This window comes from Squalius cephalus (genome assembly GCF_949319135.1).
Source record: "Squalius cephalus genome assembly, chromosome: 4".
NCBI classification, from domain to species: domain Eukaryota; kingdom Metazoa; phylum Chordata; class Actinopteri; order Cypriniformes; family Leuciscidae; genus Squalius; species Squalius cephalus.
The window spans coordinates 18,611,592-18,625,490 of record NC_137125.1 but is presented as its reverse complement, the minus strand read 5'-3'; the positions used below and the strand labels follow the sequence as shown (position 1 = coordinate 18,625,490).

Here is a 13,899-nt window from a genome sequence, read left to right as displayed (position 1 = left end):
TCTGTTACTTACTGTTTTTTTATCAGCATGACCCACTCTGCTTTTGCGTCACTATGATCGGTTGTAAACACAGATTCTCATTCAAATGATTCAAAGACAGCTGAAAAAGCTGAAGGAATTCAATTCAATTTTATTTATAGTATCAAATCATAACATTATCTCAAGACACTTTACAGATAGAGTAGGTCTAGACCACACTCTATAATTTACAAAGACCCAACAATTCCAGTAAAAAGGAAGTGAACAAATAGGAGTCACAGATCATTCTGTTAGGCTATGGTTCTGACCCAGCAAACAGAGAAACAAACACGGACTAGGAGTATGATTAACAAAAAGTATTTTTAATGAATATTCAGTTCTTTGGGTGTCCAAGGAAAGCAAACGCAGGGTAGGTCGGCTCTGGGCTGGATAGCCGGATAGTTGGCTGGATAGCCGGATAGCCGGGGGTTAGTGAGTTCGGTATCCAACTCTAGGCTCGCTAGTAGGCCCACTTTCACTAGCGAGCCTTGTCTTTTGGTCGCTTTGGGCACGCAGCTAGAAAGTGTGTGGCATCGCCACAGTATAGGCACTCACCCGCCTGCAGGCGTTGTTGCCGCACAGTAGGAGAAAGCCGAGCCCGGCCCAGTTGCATTGGCTCCTCCTCAGTCTTGGGAATGGGGTCTGGAACTGGAGGAAGCCGTCTCCAGGGGGGATGAGGCTTGGGAGGTTGAAGGCGGGATTACTCGTCCTCTGAGATGTGGCCGACCGCCTCTCTCTCGACGCCTCTCCCGCATCCTGTTATCAAGCTTAATAGACAGGGACACAAGGGAATGCACATCCTCTGGTTCGTCACTGGTAGCAAGTTCATCCTTAATTACTTCATTCAAACCATTGAGAAATGCTCCTTGAAGTGCCTCATCGTTCCACTTGGAATCCGCTGCCAGTGTCCAAAACTCAACGGAGTATTCCACAACACTGTTAGGGCCCTGTCTCAGATTGAATAGTCTTTTGGATGAGTTTCCAACATGGTCAGGATGGTCAAAAACTGTCTTCAATTTAGCAGAAAAATCAGCAAAAGTTACTCCAGTCAAAGATTGGTTCGAGCACACAGCCTCAGCCCACACCAACGCTCTCCCTCTAAGCAACCCCAGTGCATAATGTACCTTTGATGATTCCATAGGGAATGACAGGGGTCTCTGTTGAAATATCAATCCGCACTGCAGCAAAAAAAAACAGCACTAGTCCAACTCACCAGTGAACGGTTCTGGTGACGTGACTGGGGGTTCCAGAGGGAGCGACGCCGTCGCAGTGTCCGGGGAGACAGCTTGGGGTGCTGAAAACTGGGGGTCAGAGAGAGGTGAAGAACTGACGACAGACAACTTAGTAAACTTGAGTGGTTAATTGAGTAACCTGATTCAACAGTTGGTGGTTGTTTTCCAATAACGTACGGATTAATTGGTCATGTTGTCCCAGCAATGTGCCCTGAGCTTGAATTGCTCGGTGGATACCATCCTCGCTAGCCTTGTGTTGTTTCTCCATTGGGTCCAGGGCCAGATCGTTCTGTTAGGCTATGGTTCTGACCCAGCAAACAGAGAAACAAACATGGACTAGGAGTATGATTAACAAAAAGTATTTTCAAAGAATATTCAGTTCTTTGGGTGTCCAAGGAAAGCAAACGCAGGGTAGGTCGGCTCTGGGCTGGATAGAGGCTGAGGCAGGCAGGCAGAGGAATGTCCAAAACTGTCATGCAGTAATCCAAACAAGATGGTTGGAGTGACGGCGTGGATTGAGCTGGCAGCAAGGCACACCACGGCAGCAGGTCTCGCGGTGTAGGTCACACTGGTAGGTGCAACAATCTGGCGCCAAGCCCAGGAATATATACTGCAGGTTTGCTGAGTGGAATTGGAAGCAGCTGTGCAGGTAAGTATCAGTGGGATTGCCAGCAGCTGCGCAGAGAGGTAGACTCCCAGCCACGCCCCTTGACCTACTTCCAGGAGAGTAGTCAAACACCCATACAAACACCCAACACACAGTGGGGACAAACACACATACACACACCACTGACACAGTGGGGACAAAACAAGGGGAGAGAGGCACACAGAACGGGGAGAACAGATGCCCACATAACACATTCAATTAGAGATAAAATTCATCACCTTTTGCCCTCAACTTCTAATGGCTCACCTCTAAACGCAGGAGTGCTAGAAAGAACGATAAGACCTGACATATACTTGGACTGCTTTTATCCTATAAACCTTCAACAATTAATGTTAAAGGTCTCTTAAGCTAAGCCATCTACCGGTCTCTTAGACCCCATCCAAACGAGGCTACTTAAAGAAGCACTACCCGTGGTTAACACTACATTACTAGATATGATCAATATGTCTTTATTAACAGGTTATGTACCGCAGTCATTTAAACCTATTCTGAAAAAACCCACCCTCGATCCTGAGGTCCTAGCTAACTATAGACCTACAGTATATGTAACCTTCCCTTTCTCTCTAAGATCCTTGAGAAGGTAGTCGCTAATCAATTATGTGACTTTCTACATAGGAATGGTCTATTTGAGGACTTTCAGTCAGGATTTAGAAAGCATCATAGCACAGAGACGGCACTGGTGAAAATTACTAACGACCTTCTAACTGCTGCTGACGAAGGACTTGCCTCCATACTTGTCTTATTAGATCTTAGTGCTGCATTCAACACTATTGACCATACCATCCTGTTACAGAGACTGGAACATTTAGTTGGCATTAAAGGAATCGCACTAAGCTGGTTTAAGTCCTATTTCTCTGACCAATCTCAATTTGTTAATGTTAACTGTATATCCTCCAGCTACGCTAAAGTTAGCCATGGTTTTCCACAAGGCTCACTGCTTGGACCAATTCTATTCTCCTTATATATGCTTCCTCTACGCAATATCATCAGGAAACACTCAATTAACGTTTACTGTTACGCAGACAGCCAATTCTATCTGTCAATTAAGCCAGACGAAAGCGGTCAGTTAGCTAAACTTCAAGCGTGCATTAAAGATATAAAATCCTGGATGACCTACAATTTTCTTATTATAAACTCAAACAAAACTGAAGTTATTGTGCTGGGCCCTAAACACCTCCGAACTTCATTATCTAAAGATATAGCTACCCTGGATGGTATTGCCCTGGCCTCCACCACTACTGTCACTACTGTTATTTTTGATCAGGATATATCCTTATTGCCAAAATTAGGAATATCCTGTCTCAAAACGATGCTGAAAAACTAGTCCATGCATTAGTTACTTCCAGGCTGGACTACTGTAATTCTCTATTATCAAAATGCGCAAATAAGTCCCTTAAGACTCTCCAGCTGATCCAGAATGCTGCAGCGCGTGTTCTGACAAGAACTAAGAAAAGAGATCATATTTCTCCTGTATTAGCTTCTCTGCATTGGCTTCCTGTAAAATCCAGGATTGGATTTAAAATCCGTCTCCTGACCTAAAAAGCTCTAAATGGTCAAGCACCATCATATCTAGAAGAGCTCTTTGTACCTTATTGTCCCACTAGAGCACTATGCTCCCAGAATGCAGACTTAATTCTGGTACCTAGAGTTTCTAAAAGTAGAATGGGAGCCAGAGCCTTCAGCTACCAGGCTCCTCTCCTGTGGAACCAGATCCTAGTCCGGGTTCGGGGGCAGACAGTGTCACCACATTTAAGAATAAACTTAAAACTCTCCTCTTTGATAAAGCTTAAAGTTAGGGAGTGAGGAGTTGCAGCGTCCGCCTAACCGGCCCACCTGCTTCTCTTCATAGTCATCAGATGTATGTATCGTATAATCTATAATATAGTGAGAGTAGAGGGAGGCAGGCCAGTACAGCCCGATCCGGTTGGGGAGAGTTCTAGCCCAACCAGGCTTCTCTCCTTAACCTGCCTCTTAGTTATGCTGTTATAAATTCCAGATACATTCTAGACTGCCAGATGACACACTTAGCTGCTCTCTCATCTCTCTTTTCATTTGTTTCTTTTTGTGTGCATCCTTGTCCCAGAAATGCAGGGCAGTGGTGGCCTAGAGGTTAGAGGAGACCGGGAGGTCGTTGGTTCAATCCCCAGACCAACAGGATAAAATCTGGGTGGGGAAAGTGAAAGATCAGTGCTTGTCCCTCCCTCATTACCATCACTGAAGTGTCCTTGAGCAAGGCCCTTAACCTCAACCGCTCCAGTGGAGCTGAGTCAGACTGTGGTTGTACTGGGCAGCTTCCAGGTATGAATGTCTAACTGTGTGAATGGGATCAGGGCGTTCCTGCAAAAGAGAGGCTGCCTCTCAGGGAACCTCCCCAAAGTAAATAAAGGTTAAAAAAAAACAAAAAATATGGTTTACTAACCTGGGACTACTGAGCTCTCTCAGTGTAAAAATGCTTGTTACTATGCCACTGCGGAGTCCTTATGTTTCTTCTTCGCCTAGAATATTGCCTTGGATTAGGGTGGCACCAAGATCTGGGTCGCCGTGGACCTGCTACACCCTGCTACGTGCTGCGATTCCCTGAATTGTCCGGCTGCGTCCTGCTGCGTCCACTGCATCCACCCATGCTCTGCTCCACTACATCCCGTAACGCCCTGCTGTGCCCTGCTATGACATGAACTACTACGACTACCATTGTAGTCACTGAGGTTTCTTCCTAAAAGGGAGTTTTTCCTCGCCACTGTCGCAACAGCCACTGCTAATGCTTGCTCTTGGGGGAATTATTGGAATTGTTGGGGCTTTGTAAATTATACAGTGTGGTCTAGACCTACTCTATCTGTAAAGTGTCTCGAGATAACTCGTTATGATTTGATACTATAAATAAAATTGAATTGAATAAATACGATAACAGAGATGTGATGTCATTACATACAAGAAGTATGACATCACACTGAGCAGACTCTGTCCTCTGGGATGAAAACCTGATGGAGGCTCAGAGAGATGTTTCCTGTGAGAGTGATGCTTTCTCTACTCACCTTTACTGTGACCATACGTAGAGCCAGCACCCGTTCCATCTGGAGGTGGTTGATCGCTGTAGGAGATGAATCCAAAGTCTGCCGGCTATAAATGATGCAGAATGAAGAAAAGAAACATTATGATTTATTTTTAAATTATTGGGATGTCTAAAGAGGGGAACAGAAAAGTACCAAATCTACCGCTGCCAATCAAATACAACAATAAAACACGCTTTCTGGACACATTCTTGTTAAGACATGTTTAGGTCTGTAGGCTATGGTTAATCTGTAACAGAGAGGTGCAGTCGATCACAAAACTCACGGTACGGATTGGATCCATTTTTGGATCAGCACAAAACAAGGGGGAACAATTTAATAACAATAACTATTAACAATAAAACTTATTTCACCAGGAAAGTGCTGTTGAGTGACAAAATCAGATGAGAAAAGGGTATTTTTAAATAACTTTGAATGCACCACGAGATTTACCAGTTTCAAGTGAACGCACCATTTAGTCATGCCTGTTTTGTTTTACCAACGACAGCTGCAGACGGTTGTGCGTCCTGGTGTTAGAATCCTCTCCAGTGAAATACAGTCTCACTTTACACCGTTTATCTGTCAGCATTTAAACCGTGTTTAATCCAGTTACTAGCTAACGCTAGGCTAACGTTACCTGCTGCCAAGTGTAACCTTAGTGTTAACCAGTGTGACATGCAGCGAGCAGCAGAGAGCAGACCAGGCATTTAAGTGTCCGAGTGTTACGTACTCAGAGGATATGGTGTTTTTGTTGTTTTTCTTGTTTTGTTGTTTTTCCTGTTTTGCTGTTTTTCTCTCTCCGCTATCACCTCTCAGGGCGGTGCTGTTGGCTGTCCATCATCATTACGACGTAGGATACACTTGAATGGGCGTCCTTACTATAAAAGAGTGACGTAGACCGGAAGCGGGGGAGAGAGAAGCTTTGTTTGGTTTTCATTTTGGGTTCACGCGTGGCGTGCCTTGCTTTCTTTTGTTTGTTATTCACTGTTTATATTTTTGGATTAACCGTTTATTCTTTCGCAGTATTGTTATTTTTGGTTTACGTTGGACTTGAGTCCCTACGTTTCTTTTTGTATATTGCTTTGTAACCGGCCAGGGAGTAATGAATAGGAAAGCATGTCACGTGACTTCCATTCATGCAACACCTAGGGGAAATCCGTGTTAGTACATCAGGTAAGGAGCGGGTGCTATATTGTATGTTTTTGTTTTATGTAGTGTAGATTAAGTAGGGCGTGCTGAGCGCCGTTGATTTTGTTTTGTTTTATTTTCTTGTGGTAGTAGTTTAGTGGGGACGGGGAAGTAGTTATTGTGGGTTTTGTTTTGTTTATTTCTTTAATTTAGCCCCGCTCAAGTTCCTACTCCCTGGGTACGGTATTTGTCTCTCTCTCATTTGTGCACGTGGGTGCTATGAATAAATACATGTATTTTTCATGATTTGAACCTTATTTTTTTTGTCTTTGTGTCCTTTTGCACCAGCACCGTAGAAACATTATCCGGCCGACTAATCCGGGGATTAAATTATTTTATGTTGTGTTCCCTTATCATGCCCTGGGCCATTTTAGGGACGTAACACCGAGAAATGCGGCACTGAAATCTGCGTTGCTATACCGTCTGGTAGATACCGATGGTTTAGGCCCCGGGGCCGTAGTAGCACCTGATTTTAACCGTTAAGGTGAACAGAAATTTGCGTCGCGTGTATATTTTCACGGCAACCCTCCCTAGAGATTTCTCAGCCTACTTTGAAAAACAGCGACAGTAAAAATAGATTTCAGACTTATTATGGTTAAATCTTTTTAATTGATGTGCGGTTCACATGCGTTCTGAACTGTGAGTATTGATCTGTACGGACCACAGATCAACCATGGTCTGTTAACCACTACTGTAGCAGCCAGGGGGCGTTTTCAGGGGATCTGATGAAGGTTAACATAGTAACACGGTAGTTACAGCCGTGCATAATGGCAACTCAGTCAGGCACCGGCTGGCTGAGCATTCATTCACACACACACAAACACACACAAACACACACGCACGCACACGCACACACACACACACACGCACACACACACACACACACACACACACACAGCTAGCACTGAACCCCCCAGGAGTGTAACAACAGGTGACTCTTATCTCTCGCTTTCACAATCTTTTTTGTGTGATATGAAGCTGCCTTCAAGTGCAGTCGGACAAGTTGGTTGCCACTGTCACTGAAGTTCGAAGCTCAGAAAATCGTTTTCCCTATTATAATTAGTACAGACCATAATATCTATCCATCAGTTTGAGTCATGGTTTCATTTTTATCAAAATAGAAACAGAGCTGCAGTTTAAACATGAGTCTCACCATGTCTTTGGTTAGTTTAAAAATGGGCTTCAGGGTGTTTGCCAGGACACCGTTAGGATCGTCGATGAGCTTATTGTGATCTGTAGAGGTCTGCTTCTTCTTCCCTTTTGAATCAATGTAAATATATTCTAAACCATTAGTGTAGGTTTCTTGCAGTCCGGGTGCCTTGTACATGATGTACCTGATGATAAGTAGAGAAGAGAAACATCAATGTGCAGAGAGGACAGAGACTAATAATAATAATAATAATAATAATAATAATTTAAATATCTAAAAGTTTGTTGAGCCTTTGTTTGTCTTGTGTACCACGCAGTAGCATTGGTGCAGATAAAGCAAAGCTACAGCAGCAGCATTTGAAGGCTTTAGTGACGTGAGGACACCTTGTCCTATGCTGCACAGACGGTCAAACCTCTTAAAGGAACACACCGACTTATTGGGAATTTAGCTTATTCACCGTAACCCCCAGAGTAAGACAAGTCCATACATAACCTTCTCATCTCAGTGCGTGCTGTAATGCTGTCTGACGGCTCCAGCGGCATCAGCCCATCACAGAACAGGCAGGTGAATGGTTCCAGTAATCCTACTGCTCCCAATAAGTGACAAAATAACACCAACATGTTCCTATTTATATGTTGTGATTTGTAGAGTCACAGCGTGTACAAAAAACACCGTAACATGAGGCACAGCCATCTTCTAACCGTAAACAAACCGGGAACTATATTCTCAGGTGGAAGAATATAGTACTTGGGCGGAGTGATATGCTCGCAGCAAGCCTGTCTGAGAATATAGTTCCCGGTTTGTTTACTGTTAGAAGATGGCTGTGTCTCATGTTACGTTGTTTTTTGTACACGCTGTGACTCTACAAATCACAACATGTAAATAGGAACATGTTGGTGTTATTTTGTCACTTTTGTCACAATTCGGAGCAGTAGGCTAGTTGGAACCAGTTACCTGCAGGATCTGCGCTAGGCTAAGCTAATGCTGGAGCCGTCAGACAGTGTTACAGCACGCACTGAGATGAGAAGGGTATGTATGGACTAGTCTAACTCTGGGGGTTACTGTGAATAAGATAAAGTCCCAATAAGTCGGCGTGTTCCTTTAAGGACAGTTCTTTTTCTAACTTCAAGCGGTGTTTCACTGTCACTGACAGCACGTCTGTCCGTGAAAGACAGGTCGAACTGTGCTAGGGCCGCGCCCCCTCATATAATCACCATGAAGAAACTATACTAAGCTCCCTCAGCGCTTCTCGGCTATCTTGGTTGGTTATCTGCTAAACAATTCACAGACGGACCGTTAAGTACTACGTCACCGATCGTAGTTCCCGACCCAGTCTGGACTTGCTGAGTAAGTACTTCGCAAGAAGTTTTACCTTGTTGTTACACAGTTTGAAAGCAGTGTCCGCGTCAAGGTGAACTGCTCTTCTGTCTAGCTAGTCGGTATTTGTTTATCGGTTGCTTAGCTGTGTAACTTCTTTAACCTCTATGTATGAGGGCGTGCCCTGACAGTACCTAGGTAAGGACTACTAGCCAGTCAGGAGCAGAGTATGAGGGCCCTGACAGTACCTAGGTAAGGACTACTAGCCAGTCAGAAGCAGAGTATGAGGGCGTGCCCTGACAGTACCTAGGTAAGGACTACTAGCCAGTCAGGAGCAGAGTATGAGGGCCCTGACAGTACCTAGGTAAGGACTACTAGCCAGTCAGAAGCAGAGTATGAGGGCGTGCCCTGACAGTACCTAGGTAAGGACTACTAGCCAGTCAGGAGCAGAGTATGAGGGCCCTGACAGTACCTAGGTAAGGACTACTAGCCAGTCAGGAGCAGAGTATGAGGGCCCTGACAGTACCTAGGTAAGGACTACTAGCCAGTCAGGAGCAGAGTATGAGGGCCCTGACAGTACCTAGGTAAGGACTACTAGCCAGTCAGGAGCAGAGTATGAGGGCCCTGACAGTACCTAGGTAAGGACTACTAGCCAGTCAGAAGCAGAGTATGAGGGCGTGCCCTGACAGTACCTAGGTAAGGACTACTAGCCAGTCAGGAGCAGAGTATGAGGGCCCTGACAGTACCTAGGTAAGGACTACTAGCCAGTCAGAAGCAGAGTATGAGGGCGTGCCCTGACAGTACCTAGGTAAGGACTACTAGCCAGTCAGGAGCAGAGTATGAGGGCCCTGACAGTACCTAGGTAAGGACTACTAGCCAGTCAGAAGCAGAGTATGAGGGCGTGCCATGCTAGCAGCTAGGCGAGCATTATAACGTGTGTTACAAAGTGACCCACGTTTGTCTCTGAAGTAAAGGCTGGACTACAATAGAGCTGTTTGGAGCAGTTGGTGAACAGGGTTTCTGTTGGAGAAATGCAGGCCAGGTTTAGAAAAAAGTTGTTTGATGTTCAAGAAATTTGGTGGGAACATCTTTAAGAACATAAACCTTTTCAAGAAGTCAGCCATACTGATTCATCAGCCTATACGAGTAAAGAACTGACAGATCCTGTGGGTAAAACCAAATCCAAAAAAATTACTACAGCTCTTGCGAAATAGGTGGCAACTAACTGCAGACCTGTCAGCATCGTAGAAGACTCTTGTCTTAAAGAAGTACTACGGTTGGCAATCTGACCCATGTCATTGCCGTCGAGGGGGCCAGCAGCCCCATGCACACACAGCCAGTACTCCACGGAGAAAACAGCCACACTGGAATTGCTGCTGTGCTGCAAAAGCTGTCTCATTAACCGGTGATCACTGGACGTCAGTGAGTAATCAAAATGATTTAGGAGTTACTAAACACTATACGGATTCTGGTAACGGTAGGGATTTTTAGTTTTTTTGTTGGGTACTTGGAGGAATTGTGCAATAATGACAGATTCACACATTTTTCTTTTGTTTACAGTAAATAAATATTAAACAAATACAAATCTTAAGTCAAGTTCATAAAGTAACTTTCTTTGCATTCATTTGATTCCCAATCAAGATACACTGGTAAGAATTGCTTTCCATTGTTAATATGTACTTAAAAACAGTTCTGAAATGCAAAATAATACAAATTTAAACATGTGATAAAAATGCGATTAATAACTATAGAAATTCAGCGATTAATCGTGATTAAAAAAAAATATCGTTTGACAGCCCATATATATATATGTACTGTGTGTATATATATGTATACACACAGTACATACGTATATATTATCATTTTTTAATGGTAGTAAACTTCTAACCCTGTATAGATGTGATATCATTGCTATCATTGGCCTGGCTCAGGTTAAACTCTTTGTAAAACATGAAGAAATACAGACAAAGAATTAATCTATAGTTGTTGAGTGTTGTCTCACCAGTCCACTGGTTCATCCTTTTCGTTTCTGCATCTCACTTTTCCGTCAGCGCTCCAGCAGAGCAGACAGATCGTCAGGAAAATCCTCCACATAACTCCCTAAAACACACAATTACAGCAACAGTTACACTGCCACATTCACTGACCATCAGGAAAACCCTCCACATAACTCCCTAAAACACACAATTACATTAAACAGTTACAACGCTACATTCACTGGGCTTCGAGTTCACATCATCCTGTTTTTGTTATCGCTATTACAAAAGGTTTTAAAGCGCCCATATTATGCTCATTTTCAGGTTCATAATTGTATTTTGAGGTTGTATCAGACTAGGTTTACATGGTTTAATTTTCAAAAAACACCATATTTTTGTTGTACTGTACATTTGTGCAGCTCCTCTTTTCACCCTGTGTTCAGGGGCCTGTTGCACAAAACCAGGATAAGGGATTAAGCCGGGATTTTTAAGTTATCCTGGATGAATTTAGCTTTGACTTGGTTGCACAAAAGCAGGTTGAATTAAACCCAGCCAAGTAACCATAGAGATGTATTCTTTGCAGCTAGCCTGGTCCAGAGCAGGCTAACAGGCAGGCTAAGATTAATCCTTGATCCTCCCACACCGTGCAGCGGTGGAGACTTTTAGCGTCAATAATGACGACTATGGCACCCGACCAAACGTCCGTATTTTACGAGATGGGAGCGAGAATGTGTTCAAAGCTTCTTAATCATTTTATTTTGGTGCTGTCACTTGTCATCTTCGAGCTTGGGAGTGAGAATAAAAAAACTTGAATAATAGGCTACATTGTTTTACAGATATGCTTACAGTGTGTATTGAAGTCACTTACTTATTTTTCGCACAGTCATGTTCTGTATGAACATTAATTGTAGAAAGATATTTAGAATTAGACATAGCTCATAGAGATTTGAGCATATGGTTGTAAAACATATTCTCGCATTATGAATAAGGGTTTGAAATTATAGTCCTTAAGGTGTAGACACATATAGCTGATGGCCGACCGTTGACAGAAAACCCCGTCGATATGATCAGTCGCGTCCCCGAGGTCCAAAAAACTGCCATAGTATGGCGCTTTTCCACTGCATGGTACGGTACGGCTCGGTTCGGTACGGCACGCTTTGGCGCTTTTCCACTGCATGGTACGGTATGGCTCGGTTCGGTACGGCTCACTTATGGCGCATTTCCACTGCATGGTACGGTACGGTACGGCTCGCTTCGGCTCGCTTTAAATGGTACCACCTCTGTTGAGGTTCCAAGCGTACCGTACCGATACTAAAATGTGACGTGAAAACACTGAAGATCACTGATTGGTCAGACAGAATCGTCACTACCAGTGTCATTGTATTTGCGACACGAGACCATGCACGAGACAAACCCGCTAGATTTAAATAGCCAGTAGACAACAGCCAACGCTGTAGTTTCTGAGGGCACACACACACATATGTGTGTGTGTATATATATATATATATATATATATATATATATATATTATTAATAAATGAGCAAAACTTGGCCACAAAATATTTAAAATTCAATTATTTTAATGATCACAATTAAAGTTTTAATTTTATTAAATTGAACAGCGCAAAATTCAGCATTCAATCAAATATTCAAAAAGACTTAATAATAATGTTATTTCTCTCTATAGGCGCGTTTACTACGAATATGGCGATCGTCAACTTCATCTTTGCCAGACACTGACAGAAAACACTATATAAATAAAAATCAGTGCACGCGTCCCCGGATTTACAAACGCACATCTTGCTTGTTGCACACACATTATGTCGAAATAACGAGATATTATGTTGAAATAACATTATTATTAAGTCTTTTTGAATATTTGATTGAATGCTGAATTTTGGCTTGTTCAATTTAATCAAATTAGGCCTATATATAGCCTATATATAGGCTATACTATTAATAAATGAGCAAAACTTGGCCACAAAATATTTAATATTCAATTAGGCTATTTTAATGATCACAATTAAAGTTTTAATTTTATTAAAACGCGTGCACTGATTTTTATTTATAAAATAGTGTTTTCTGTCAGTGTCTGTGCATGGCAAAGATGAAGTTGACGATCGCCATATTCGTAATAAACGCGCCTATAGAGAGAAATGCACATATTGGATTACATAAGAGAGTAGCCTATTTCTTTTTGTTTTGAATTATTTCGTTTAAAGACATTTCAAGCTTTGTGTATTTGAGGATGAGATGCGCTCCAGTTAACGTACAATGCAAGTGACCGCTCGGGTGCCTCAATGATTAAATTGTCTATTTTGCATCTTATTCAATCCAGGCAATTGTTTGATAAAAAAATTATTAAAATTAAGATACAATTTATACAAAACGAAATTCACTTTAAAGAAATGCTTTCTACAAAACAAAACTTAATGAAGTGGTCAAAATTATGTCTGACTCGCTCCATGTCTCTCTACTCGTGCTGTTCACTTTTCATAATCAACATAGGCAGATGGAAAAAAATAACATAACATTAACTAAATGCGCTTTTTTAATGGCAGTAGGCTAAAACAGTAGGCTACATTAGGCCTAGACTCTCTATTTGTAAAGATTGCTGCACATTCATTTAATTCAGAATTTTGCACACACAAGTTGAAAGGCATTTGTTCAAATCAAGTTCACGGATAATTGTGCGTGCATTTATTTATCATTATGATACTAAAATCATAACAAAGTAGGCTATGCTATGTACAAAAAATCAGATGAGCCCAGAATATGAACGCAACGTTTAATTACACGTTAAGAATTTTCCTTCCATATAGTAAACCATTATAAGAACGTTTAATTTAATTTAAAAACATCCACATATGCCGAGAATCAAGAGCACCATCCCCTGTGTTGTGCGTTTGAAATGTGGCGCGTTTACGATGATGTCATGGCAGTAGAGGCGGCAACTATAACGATCAGTCCCACCCAGTTTATAGCGGTACTAATGGCGCTTTTCCACTGCATGGTACGGTACGGCTCGGTTCGGTACGGCACGCTTTTATACTGCAATGGAAAAGCAACCGAGCTAAAGCGAACCGAACCGTGCCGTACCGAGTCGTACCACGCAGTGGAAAAGCGAAGCGAGCCGAACCGTTCCGCGCCGAGTCGAACGGTACCGAGCCGAACCGTACCGTACCATGCAGTGGAAAAGCGCCAGTACAGACCAAAAAGACGAGAGGAGACGAGACGTAATACATCTCTATAACAGCAGGCGGCGCTAATCTGTAATGTTGCCCAAGAAATGAAAACCGGCAGC

The 13,899-nt window shown here is 42.8% G+C and overlaps 1 protein-coding gene across 1 annotated transcript in view; it reads right to left on the bottom strand.

Annotated features, from left to right (window-relative positions):
- LOC307157646 (deoxyribonuclease-2-beta-like) overlaps positions 1–13,899 on the bottom strand; it is a gene marked incomplete at its 5' end in the record, with an annotated part of 35,959 nt that overhangs the window by 6,719 nt on the left and 15,341 nt on the right. The window contains 3 exons of the mRNA XM_079869572.1: positions 4,950–5,034; positions 7,306–7,486; positions 10,622–10,719. Of these exons, the coding sequence (XP_079725698.1) occupies positions 4,950–5,034; positions 7,306–7,486; positions 10,622–10,719 (364 nt within the window). The remainder of the gene's footprint in view (positions 1–4,949; positions 5,035–7,305; positions 7,487–10,621; positions 10,720–13,899) is intronic.